The sequence below is a fragment of the Eucyclogobius newberryi genome, unplaced genomic scaffold (assembly GCF_026437365.1).
Source record: "Eucyclogobius newberryi isolate DKJ021-1_F unplaced genomic scaffold, fEucNew1.0.hap1 SCAF_7, whole genome shotgun sequence".
Lineage (NCBI taxonomy): Eukaryota > Metazoa > Chordata > Actinopteri > Gobiiformes > Gobiidae > Eucyclogobius > Eucyclogobius newberryi.
This window is the reverse complement of record NW_027316389.1, coordinates 6,127,357-6,140,503: the sequence shown is the minus strand read 5'-3', so window position 1 is coordinate 6,140,503 and position 13,147 is coordinate 6,127,357. Positions and strand designations below refer to the sequence as shown.

The 13,147-nt window shown below is 40.9% G+C and overlaps 2 protein-coding genes across 2 annotated transcripts in view; both read left to right on the top strand.

Moving 5' to 3' along the window:
- bet1l (Bet1 golgi vesicular membrane trafficking protein-like) overlaps positions 1-3,262 on the top strand; it is a 3,705-nt gene extending 443 nt beyond the window's left edge. The window contains exons 2-4 of the mRNA XM_072435166.1: positions 1,973-2,058; positions 2,144-2,200; positions 3,077-3,262. Of these exons, the coding sequence (XP_072291267.1) occupies positions 1,973-2,058; positions 2,144-2,200; positions 3,077-3,244 (311 nt within the window). The 3' untranslated portion in view covers positions 3,245-3,262. The remainder of the gene's footprint in view (positions 1-1,972; positions 2,059-2,143; positions 2,201-3,076) is intronic.
- A 1,352-nt stretch (positions 3,263-4,614) lies between these two features.
- Positions 4,615-13,147, top strand: part of deaf1 (DEAF1 transcription factor) — a 34,307-nt gene continuing 25,774 nt past the window's right edge. The window contains exons 1-7 of the mRNA XM_072435693.1: positions 4,615-4,977; positions 5,947-6,038; positions 7,560-7,680; positions 9,573-9,731; positions 10,692-10,831; positions 11,499-11,564; positions 11,690-11,734. Of these exons, the coding sequence (XP_072291794.1) occupies positions 4,773-4,977; positions 5,947-6,038; positions 7,560-7,680; positions 9,573-9,731; positions 10,692-10,831; positions 11,499-11,564; positions 11,690-11,734 (828 nt within the window). The 5' untranslated portion in view covers positions 4,615-4,772. The remainder of the gene's footprint in view (positions 4,978-5,946; positions 6,039-7,559; positions 7,681-9,572; positions 9,732-10,691; positions 10,832-11,498; positions 11,565-11,689; positions 11,735-13,147) is intronic.

Genomic DNA, 13,147 nt, shown 5'->3' with positions numbered 1-13,147 from the left:
TTATAATGTTATTTTTTATTGTCCAAAATTCTTTGTGACAAGACATTTATAACAGATAATAAACAGTTAAAGGAATGCCAGGGGGGGTGGGGCATATTACAATTACACTTTATACATCAAAAACATTTAAAGACAGTTTTCATAAGTAGAAATGACTTTTTGGTTTAAACGTTTGGAAATGGTGCAAATATGATTCAATTTTAATAAGGACGGAAAAAAGGGATACTGACGATGAAAATGTACTTTTATGAATGTAGAATTTACCAAATATAAGAATTGGATTAATTGCCATTTGCTTACTATAGTCCAGATTTGTGTTGTGTAAACCATAAATGATATGTTCAAATCTAATCTAAAGTTGGATTTAATCTTAATTGTTATAGATTATAGGTTTTGAGCTGTGACGTCACACTTAATGTTAAACCAATGGAGGTTTTAAAGATGCTAAATTCTAATCTCAGCATTCATTCATAAGTATTCTGGCTCAATAGAGACTGATATTATAATTTTTTTGGTACAATGTTTTGGCTAATCTATCCCTTTGGCTAACGTTTCGCACACCTTGCTACAAACATGGCCGATTTCCATGGTAACGGTCGTTTTTTTTGGGGCGTTCCATCCCGAGCTCTAAACCGCATTAAATTCCGTTCAAGTCAACGCACAACAATGAAACATCGGACTCAAACTTGTATATATCTAGAGCTAAAATGACATATAATGACATAACAACAACATAATCATGCTAACATACATTTAATCTGGGCGACTGCGTGTTTATCTGAACTTTACCGTTAACAAGCGTTTTAAAAAAGAGCCAAATCATTGCTAACTAGTAGGAAAATGTTACTGTGCATGTTTCTAGATGTATATAATTCACTCATATAATCTATTTTGTTGAATTTTAAGGGATTTCCTCGTGTGTCTTTGCGTTTAGATGCGTCTACATTCAGTTCCTCATTAGACTCATCTGAATATGAGTCGGATTGTAATAAAACGCGCAGCATTTTGAAGCTTAACACACAGAGAACACGTCTGAATAGTCCGTACTGTCCCTGGCCTCTCTGTGTGAGCTGATTTACCCGTGTTTTCACATCTGGTTCATCTGCTCCTGAGCTCGTGCTGAGAGAGAAAGACTCAAACTTCCTTTTTGTTTGTGCTGAGGATTGTGTTAAACTGCATCATTGCTCTGGTTCAAATCCTACATGTTGTCAACTGTTTAGAGCTTTTGTGTACATTTTCAGACTGATTCAAAGTCCAAATTACACTGCATTTCAATACACGGGGCACATCGGGTAAGATTACAAAATGTATGTTACCCGTGCCGTGGGGAAGAAGAGAACTCCATAATTGTGGGACCCGTGTGTGTGAATAAAACCCGACCCGTGAGTCACTAGAGAGCATGACTTCACCTCAGTCTAACCCTGTGTCTCTCCTCTCTTTACTCAGACTCACTGAGTAAACGATGCATATTTGACTTCATTGTGCGGTCGAGTCAGTGAGAGGATCAAGGAGGGGGCTCTGTCAGTCGAGGGGGGACGCGTGCGTGCGTGCGTGCGTGCGTGCGTGCGTCGCCTTAGATCCATCTAAAATGACTTATTCCTTATTCCTAAAATCATAGAATAAAGAAATGATAGAGTGGAGAGTCAGAGTTTGCAAATGTTCCGCCCTTTGACTTTTCTCAGCAGGTCACATGGTTACCGTTTAGGGCTCGGCTACCTTTTTAATATTATCGATAAACTTTTATAAGTAAACCTTTATTATGCATGTCATTGTGTAGGGTATGTAGGATATATAGTCGTTGCTCTTGGTGATGTCATACCAAAACATCTGATCTGAACTATTTGATCTCTGCACGTTGCCTTCATACCCTTACCCTCATATCCGGGCACAAAGACGGGTCACGTTTGTGGAACTTGAACCACAAACCCTGCCTTTCATCACCCTGTGCCAAACGTTTCCCTTTCTCTTTTAGATCACAGCTCTGTGGAGGAAATGCTGGACGCCGAGAACAAACGGATTGCAGAAAACTTGGCCGTCAAAGTGTCCAGACTGAAATCGGTGAGAAGATGATTCATTTTCCTTTATTATTAGAACAGTTGATGTACATTTCTGTTAATTTAGCCGTTGTGTCTGTGACCTGCAGCTGGCATTTGACATCGACCAAGAGACAGAGGATCAGAATGACTATTTGGACGGCATGGTAAGAACAAAATCGACCGTATTTTCCGGACTATAAGTGGCACCAGCCAAAAAATGCATAATAGAGAAGAAAAAAAAACACAATTTTGGGGGAAATTTATTAGATAAAATCCAAGACAAAGAACAGACATTTCATCTTGAAATGCAGTTTAAAATAATAACAGATGAGAGAACATGGTGAATAGGTGTACGTATGCTAACGCTAACACCTTCAGCTACATGACGTATTCTAACGCTACCACCTTCAGCTACATGACGTATGCTAACGCTAACACCTTCAGCTACATGACGTATGCTAACGCTAACACCTTCAGCTACATGACGTATGCTAACGCTAACACCTTCAGCTACATGAGGCACAGACAGAACTGTGGTAAGTGTCTGGTATGTTAACGTAACATATGAACAGTTATTCAGATAACTATAGCATAAAGAACATGCTAACAAGTTTAGCAAAGCATCAGTTTTACCCCAAATCACTAAATCCACTGAATTCTTCTTCCTCTGTGTCACTTCTAAACAACTCCACAAACTCCAGAGGTAGAGGAAGTGCAGATTCTTCTTCTGCGTCGCTTAGAGCCTAGAGCGCCCTCTTGTGGTTGCCAATGTGAAAATAACGAATAATATCACATATAAGTCGCTCTGGAGTATAAGTCGCACCCCGGCCAAAACTATGAACAAAGGCTTGACTTTTATACCGTATTTTCCGGACTATAATACTAAACCATTCTCCCGTTTGCCCTTGGACAATAAAACCACTGTTAAACCCGGATTGATCAAAAGCTAATCCAGCGCTAACGCAAGACTAAAACAGGACCATCTTCTGAGCGACGAGACGACTGATATTATTCTGTTGTGCTTTCCCCGCCCACGCAAGGACTCAAACTTCATGAGCGCTACTGGTCTTCTGACCGGAAGCGTGAAGCGTTTCTCGACCATGGTCCGCTCGAGTCGGGACAACCGCCGCCTCCTCTGCTACGTCTCCGTCGGCCTGGTCGTCATCTTCTTCGTCTTGTACTACGTCATCATGAGGATTCAGCGCTGACGAGGACTGGACTCTGTATTTATTAAAGTGCAAATCGATGGAATGCATGAAGTACGTTTTTAGATGAGTGGTTGATTAAGGGGTCTGTGGTTCCGACGCCGGTGAAAGGGGGGAAATGGGAAAATTGCGTCAAATAAGATGTTGTTTTGATTTAATGGAGGTGTTGAGTGTTTAGGTTTGGTCGATGCGACTTGTGCCTGGACCTGGACCGGGTTTAGAGCCGGGTTTGAGCCAAACATTGGCCTGGACCAGGTTTGAATCTGAGGCGCAGTCCACACTAAACCAAATGTCCTCTTGTCTACTCTGTTACTGATCATTAAGGAGTCTCTGTGGAGCTCAACAGTCCCGCACCTTCAAAGCCCGCTCGGGTTCTGGAAGTGAATTGACCATAGATTTTTTCCCATTGAAGAAAAATGAATATAAAGAGTTTGACGGCATGACGCAGGCTAACCAGCTACTGTATGTGTCTATGAAGCTAGCTGTTTTCAGTCCAAAAACACATTTAAAACCTTACATTTTGCAATATATTTGCGATTTGTAATGTTTTTTGGCCACAGGACAGTACATAGGGTGAAAGGGTGTGAAGAGTAGAGAGGACATTCAGTGAATTGTCGACTCTGAGTCCTTTGTGCTTCACCTTAGGTCTCTTGAAATCAAAATGGTTTGTAACAGTAATGACGTGCTCATCCTGTGGTGTGAGCAGAGGAGCACGGATCATTATTATTATTATTTATAGGCGTCATATCAATTGTGGAAATTGTTTATCCCGTCCCAAGATGTGAACTAATGCTTTGATTTCAGCCATATTTAAGATTAAATGTGTTTGCCACATAATGCTGCTTAAAAGCACACGCACAGATCAGGTTTACTTTAACATAAAACTCCCAGTTATTTTACTTTTATTTACATGTATTCTATACTAATGTGACCACCAGCATGGTTTACAAGTAACAGTATTTTATTAAATAAAATGTAAAACTTCAGCCATGTTTTCATTTGTGATTACATATAAATGTATAGTATATAATATTATTATATATGTAAAGTATTTCTCGATCAGAAAACTTTGATATTTTTTCTGTATAAAACATATAGAAAATAAAGACATTTGTAAAACACTGATTTAAACTACTGCCTTTTTTATTACATAAAAAGTGAACTGTTGAATTGCATTAAAAGTCACAAATACATTCGTAATAAATATAAACGTTTCCTCCGTAAACAATGACGATTCCCTCTTTGGCCGCTGGGGTCGCTGTCTCTTCGGCTCGGCTCGTGTTTTGTCGGCAGTCTCCGGCGCGACCGTCTTCGGCTCATCATTTTAGCCTCAAACCGTAAACTCTCGGCGCGCGCTCTTCTTTGTGTTTCATTATCACTTCTGCTGGTCCTTTTTTCACGGCGGCGCTGAATTTGCGCGCTTTCTGAAGTTTGTGCGCCTCTTTCTGCCCGCGCTCGGATCGTGCAGCCTCGGCACATTTCGGGCTCCGTGGCTCGGCTCCGCTCGGCTTTTGTCGTGCCGTCGGAAAGAATGGACGAAGCCGACTCGGCCACGAAGGCGCTCGGGCTCCATGAACCGCCCCTCGCCGGGCCGCCGGACGTGGGCTCGGACACGGAGTCTGAGACTGAGGCGCAGGCGATGGCGGCGATCACCGAGCCCGGCAACCTCGACATCGGAGCCGGGCCGCTGCAGAACTCGGACGAAGCGGACGAGGCATTTGCAGGCGAGACCACGGGTTCCGGAGCTAGTTAGCATTAGCCACCGCCACTGTCAACAAACATAGCTTACACCGCGCGGACGCTAGAGGGCGCTGCTGCGTCGAAAAACAAGGGTTCACTGGGAATATTCACTTACATTAATACTTATTTAAAGTCAATATCAGATAAGTAGAGATCACCCAATCATCAGAGCTGATTTGTGGGGTGTGTGTGTACGTGCACAAAACAAACCTGGTCATAAAAACACCTGGTAATCAATCTTTTTGCGTTAAATTCCAGAAGGGAGGCAAAAGTCAAGTGGAAAACAATATTTCAATGGAGAAACTGGGATTAAACACAGAAAATCACAAAATATGATCAAATCAAGGTGGTTTTGTCAAAAGAAAACCATTTGTACACACAGAGCCTGGTTTAAATACATTTACAACTGTATTTGACAACTTTTGTTTATGACATTTTGACACTGTTGATTAAAGCAAAATATCAGACAAATATTTGCAGGAATGTTAATCCCACAATAGTTTATCAATTTTATCAACACATATATTCATACTTTACCACATATCATTCTTTCTGTGAAGCTCAAAAGCAAATTAGAGACAAACAAAATGATATATCTGTTAAATGTTGATGCCACAATAGTTTATCCATTTCATCTACACATATTACATACTTTACCAAAAATTATACTTTCTGTGAAGCTCAAATGCAAATTTGAAGTTATAAAATGATACATCTGTTATAGAAAAGCAAACTAACAGACATTTGTGCGCTGGAAATGTGAAGATTATTTCATTATTGAGGCTTAAAACCGTTAAAACCGCCTCCATTCTATCTCTTTGTGTCTGATACAGTAGTTTAGACACATTTCAGCATAATTTCTTCACAATATCATAATGTTTCGCCTGAAAAAAAGATGAATAAATCTGCGTTGCTATATTTGTTCATACGTTTTGCCGGCCTCACGTGGTTTTCTTTGTTGCCAGAGGTGACGCGGGTGACGGTGTCCAGCGTCCACTCCGACGACAACGTGTTCACCACCACCACCACGTCGGGGGGTCTTCCTGAGCATGTGCTGGTGGGTTCTTTGCTTTTCACAGCCACAGCGGGGGGGGGGGCAGTCCGCGGCTTTCAACACCTTTTCCGCACCAACTTATTCTATCTTGACCCATAATTGACCCCGTTTGGTGACATTTTGACATGTAAAGACCCAATTAGTATCTGCTCTTCTCCAGTTGGGGTCTTGTGAAGGTGTGAGTCAATGCTGCGGGAAACACAACAGCAAAACCGTTTTAATTTGCCATTTTATTTTTGTTTTGCAAAGGAAAAGGGAAAATTGGAAATCCACTTGTCTCCTGCTGTTTCATAAGATAAGATAAGATAACCTTTATTGACCCACAATGGGTAAAGTCTAATGTTGCAAGACAGAGTAGCCATAGAAGTATAGTAATAAAGAAACAGAATTTAAAAAAAAAATACTCTTATTAAAAAACCTATATATAGAAAAACTCTTATAAAAACCTCTTATTAAAACACTTATATATATATATATATTAAAAAAACTCTTATAAAAACCTCTTATTGAAACACTTATATATATATATACAAAAAACTCTTATAAAAACCTCTTATTAAAACACTTATATATACAAAATCTCTTATTAATAAACTTATATATAAAAAACTCTTATAAAAGTATTTTTAAAAAACCTTTTAAACGTATATATAAAAAAAAACTCATAAAAACTCTTTTTAAAAAACTTTTATATAAAAAAACGTACAAAAACGTATTAAAAAACTATATATAAAAAAACTTATAAAAATCTCTTATTAATACACTTATATTAAAAAAGGTATAAAAACCTCTTATTAAAAAAATTATATATAAAAAATAAAACTCTTAATAATAATAACACACTTATTTACAGCTGTTATATGAACAGAAAATATTGCACCGGGGTGATTGACATTGTGTCACAGTATTGCCCATGAATATGACAGTATTGCCCATGAATATGACAGTATTGTCCATGAATATGACAGTATTGCACATGAATATGACAGTATTGTCCATGAATATGACAGTATTGCCCATGAATATGACAGTATTGCCCATGAATATGACAGTATTGCCCATGAATATGACAGTATTGCACATGAATATGACAGTATTGCCCATGAATATGACAGTATTGCACATGAATATGACAGTATTGTCCATGAATATGACAGTATTGCCCATGAATATGACAGTATTGCACATGAATATGACAGTATTGCCCATGAATATGACAGTATTGCACATGAATATGACAGTATTGCACATGAATATGACAGTATTGCCCATGAATATGACAGTATTGCACATGAATATGACAGTATTGCACATGAATATGACAGTATTGCCCATGAATATGACAGTATTGCACATGAATATGACAGTATTGCACATGATTATGAAAGCTGAGCGTACAGCTGCATTAGAAAGAATGGCCATAGAACCATCTTTACAGACATAAGCGCACTAGATAAACTAATTTATATCATGTCGGACCATGTAAAGTTTATCAAACGCGTTTGTGTCTTGTGTGTTTTCCAGAACGGCCGCACGCTGCAGCTCGGCGAGGGCCTGAACCAGAAGGCGACACTGATCGTGGTCCACACCGACAGCAGCATCGTGGAGGCGGCCGGGCTCAAATCCTCCGCCGCCGTCGCTCCAGGTCGTCCACACACTCACTCACTCGCCCTTCACAACGCTAAACCGTGCGCGGCGTGTAAATGAGGAGCACCCGCCCCGCTTTCTAAACCGCCGCAGCGATAAAAGAGGTCCAATCGGAACGGACGAGGGAGGTTCGAAAAGTCGCGTTTAGACCGGCGCGTTACGTTTCCTGTGTAAGCATCAAAGAAGGCGATGACGCTGAGATGTTAAGGTCTTTAGAATTAGGGTTGCCGCGGACGATTGATCGACATTGTACATTGTCTACACAGAACGTGCGACGTACAAAAAGAGCGGCATTAAATCAAAATGGCAAATACGCTTTGTTTCGTAAATACTCTCCATCTAGAAGGCTTCCGTCTCCGTTTATCGACCTTTTATTCTGTCGGCGATGTATTCAAAAGGCTCAATGTACAACCGAAATAATCGATTAACGTGTCAACTACCATATTTTGCGCACGAAAAGGCGCACCGGATTATTAAGCGCATAAGATAAACAAAACAGACGGATAAGTCGGAGTCAATTGAGCTTTAAAACACACTCTGCTATCGCTAACAGACACGTTAGCATATCCAAATCAATTCTCAGTCAAGATCACTTGTAAACACGTAAAATACAAACACAGAACACACTCTGCTACCGCTAAAAGACACGTTAGCGTATTCACAACAACTCCCAGCCTCAGTTGCAACACGTAAAATACAACACAACACACTCACTTTTTCAGTTCATTCCTCGTCATCAAATCCTTCAAATGCGCCAAAGTACATCCCGCATAGCTATGACCAGACGTCCCGATTTACCTGGGACAGCCCCGATTGTTTACGTCCCGTGTCCCGGTTTAATGTCTGTGCTAAAATCTCTTTGGTCATGTGATCCCGCATCTCGGACCCAGTTCAGTTCAGTGATGATTCCGGCCTTTTGATCCCACAGTTGACTGATAGTTTAGCCCTTAAGCGCATTTCTAATAATATAAGAGTTCCAGTGGTCTCTAGGCAGCAGCCATCTTGGGCCATCACTGGTAGGTGTCTGCGTTGTGTCTGACTGAAAATGTTGTTTACGTTTTGACAAAGTGTCGCGTGTGCCGTGTGCAGGTAGACTACTATTCCCAGAATGCTTTGCAAACATGTTGTTGGGACTTCCGGTTCCGGAGTACTGTAAATATAGTCGCGCATCGGCGTCTCGTGTCCCAAATCTTCTTTATACACCGTGTACCACACAAAATATCTTCGTGGTCAGTAAGCACAACCAGAAATAAACCATATATTATGCGCACCGGACTATTAAGCGCACGGACGGCTTTTGAGGACGTTAAAGACTTTTACGTGCGCTTTATAGTGCGGAAAATACGGTATGTGGAAATTTGCATATGAACAGTTATTCAGATAACTATAGCATAAAGAACATGCTAACAACCATTGAATTCTTCTTCCTCTGTGTCACTTCTAAACAACTCCACAAACTCCAGAGCTAGAGGAAGCGCTCATGATATAATACTGTGTTAATAATATCACATATAAGTCGCTCTGGAGTATAAGTCGCCAAACTATGAAAAAAGGTGTGACTTATAGTCCGAAAAATACGGTAAAGTTCACTGCTGAGTGTGGATGCTTTCACCTTTTCATAGATCAATACCGTTAAATACATGTGCAGATGACTTAATCCAGTGCTGTTTTGAACGATTCATTGTTATTGATAGTCTCCATAGCGACGCCATAGAAACAGCTGTGTGAGTGCTTGGGGGGAGGGGCTTAGAGAGGCCCGGCGTCACAACTTCTGACGAAATGACCTGCCCGAAAGACATCTTCTTCTTTGTCTTTGCGGCGAAATCGTATTATCAGGAAGGTCGACTGCAAAAGGCCCCGCCCGCTTTGACCCCTGACCTTCTCTCGCAGTGTGTCCGTCCGGCGTGCAGTCGTCCTCCATGCCGCTCTCGCCCCGGGACAAACCCTCGCCGTCCAAATACAACTGGGACCCTTCGGTTTACGACAACGAGCTGCCGGTGCGCTGCCGAGAGACCAGCGGCATCCTGTACAAGAACAGACTCGGCTCAGGTACAAGACTGTTTCAGTGTTTCCTCCGCGTTTTTAAAGTCAAGTCCGTGTCTGAGCGTTTGAACATGTCGTAATGGGTTTTCCCTCCTTACGTTTGGATTGATTGGCGCATGTCCTGGCATTTGAGACTCGCAGCCGTCACAAATACCATCGCTCGCCGCCCGCTGTTCTATTCCTGATCGTGATTCCTCGAGGAATGTTGGCTCCGGGTTGTTTTGCGTGAATTTAGAAAATGTTGCAAAGCCTTAAAACGATAATGATGTGTGTCTGCTGCTTAATGTATGACAGGTTTCTACGATTTTGTAATTTTGACGTTATTTGGTATATTTATACTTGATGTACATATAAATTATAGTTTTACACCAATCGAGCAGGTATTTGTGGAGAAAAGTAAAAAAATATGTAGACAGGAAGTGACATCACACCAGGGACACTCGTTCCAGTCAAATTCTATGCATAATCTACACAAAGAAGCAACTTTTTTGACTCTCTAAACATTAATTCAACAAAATAAATGTATATTTTTGTTAAAAATATACATTTTATATTAAAAAAAAAATTACATTAGAGGAGTTTTTCCCAGTAAGTTATTTTCTGGTGTGATGTCATCAATTACAAACAGGAAGTGAAATTACAAACCTGGAAAATTAGGTATTCTGTGATAACATTTTTAAAATTTTTTGCAAAATTCAAAATACTGCATTTTAGTTCAATGAGTCGTCCGACCTGTAGGGGGCGCTTTAATACAACATCTCAACATTTAAATTTTTGGATTTCTACAATAAACCTATGAGAAATTATGTAGATTTCTTGCGTTCATTTGTGACACCGGAAAAGAGCAAATTGAACAGTTTATTTATATTTTAATCCGCTCTTTTTAAAACCAATTCTTACTAAATCGTGTATTCGGGGACTCTGCGGCTAAAACCTTCTTTTTCTTTTGACGGCTCGTGTGCGCAGGAGGCAAAGGGCGCTGCGTCAAACACAACCAGCAGTGGTACACGCCCACAGAGTTCGAGGGATTGGCGGGACGAGCGAGCAGCAAAGACTGGAAGAGGAGCATCCGATACGCGGGGAGACCTCTGCTGTGTCTCATACAGGTCACACACACTTTTACCTTCAGGGGGCGCTGTTCAGGTGCTGCAGCTCCAGGACCGCCTCATACAGGTCACACACACTTTTACCTTCAGGGGGCGCTGTTCAGGTGCTGCAGCTCCAGGACCGCCTCATACAGGTCACACACACTTTTACCTTCAGGGGGCGCTGTTCAGGTGCTGCAGCTCCAGGACATATCCACAGCTAGGAAATATGTGCCATAATATGTGTTAAACCCTCTTTTCTTTGGGTACCACCTCGTTACCTGCTAATTTTGTTCTTTACTTATCCTGAGTTCTCTATGGTCCAGCCCTGCTTTTTATTCATTTAATTTATTATTATTTCTTTATCTATTTTTATTGATTTTATTGATTTATTTTATTTACTTATTTTTATATTATTTTATATAGATATGGGTGTATATATATAATGGTGTGTATTTCATATATATGTAATTTTTTTTGTTTCTTTCTTTATTATTATTATGTTTCATGTACATATTTGTTTTTTTATGTTTAAAAAATAAATAGAAAAAAGAAAATATGTGTTCAGAAAACTGGTTTAGAGAAAGTGAAGGTAGGTTTATGCTTTTGCAGACACGCCCCCTCGCGCCCGTTTGGCCAGACTAATAAATAATAAGATGTAAATGTCTCATATCTCACTGTTGTTCAGGATCGCATCCTGGTCCCTCACGCTGCCTCCTGCACGTGTGCTTCCTGCTGCGACGACATCATGATGGTGAGTTCAAAAAGGAAGCTGGAAATAAGTTTATAGTTTATTTCCTTTCCATGTCAACGCTAATCATATCTGGATAAATAATCCATTTGAACTGTGTTGACGTTGGCAGTGTTTGTGTTTTGCAGTTTGCAAAGGAAGGGGAGCCCATCGAACCAGAACAAATCATTTTGGTGAGTTTTTTAACGTTTTTTGGACGGGTCATTTTCACGTGTCCAGTTGGGTTTAGGCGATGATTATTTAAGATTATTGACAATGACAAAGTAGAAAAAGCTTCAGTTGTAGTCATCTGGACTCAGTTTGAAAAATAGATGTTTCGACTCTCATCCAAGAGTCATTGTCAATAAAAGAATTTAGATCGAGAACTCCGATATTAATACTGTTCTGTGGTAAGACCCGCCCATTGGGAGGAGCCTTCCTGAAGTAGAAAGAGTTGTTTGTTTCAACAGAAACTCCCCCCTTGTATCTACCGAGCCTATTCAGAATTTTAATGGGCTATTAGAATCCTCTTTGTCTTTGTGAGACCCTGGCTCAACCACCCTGAGTACCTGATTAGCATCTAAATTGCCTGGTCCTCTACCTTTCCAGGGGTTTAGTATCCCATTATAAATAACAGGAAGATTAAACCTTAGCCCTCCATTTCTGTTTCTGTTACTTTCAATTCCGGGGACAATTTTACAGACAGATTCATGGCTGTGCCATGGGCTCGCCCGTCTCTCCCATAGTGGCCAACCTGTACATGGAGCACTTTGAGAAGAAGGCACTGGCCTCATTCTCAGGCATAGCCCCAAAACTGTGGCTCCGCTATGTCGATGATACTTTTGTAACAATCAAGAAACAAGAGCTGGAAACCTTCTCTGATCACATCAATGCTGTGGACCCACATATTAGGTTTACAAGAGAAGACGCTAAGGAGAATTGCTTGGCCTTTCTTGATTGTTCCACGATCAGAGGAGAGGACGGGAAACTCCAAATAGAAGTATATAGGAAACCTACACACACGGACCAGTATCTGCTCTTTGGTTCCAACCACCCACTACAGCACAAGCTGGGGGTGATCAGAACCTTACAACACAGAGCTCAAGGTGTGCCCACCAGCTCAGAGGGCAAGAAGAAAGAGGAAAAACATGTCCGAAATACCCTCTCAGCCTGTGGTTACCCCGCTTGGGCTCAGAGAGTGAAGAGAACCAAGAAGCAGGACAAAAGGGAAACTGAACAGAGAAGGAAGGGTGTTTCTATCCCTTATGTGTCTGGCCTGTCGGAAAAACTGCAGAGAATTTTTAGACAACACGAAGTCCCTGTTTATTTTAAACCAGGAAAGACTTTAAGACAAAAACTGGTTCACCCAAAGGACAAGTTGCCGACTCAAAAACAGAGCAATGTAGTTTATTCGATCCAATGCAGTGAAGAAAGTTGTAAAGAACGTTACATAGGTGAGACAAAACAGCCTCTACACAAGAGGCTTTATCAGCACAGAAGAAATACTAGTTCAGGACCTCAGAGTGCCGTGCATCTCCATCTTGAAGCCTCTAATCACTCGTTTGAAGACGGTGAGGTGAAGGTTTTAAGCAGGAGAAAAGATGGTT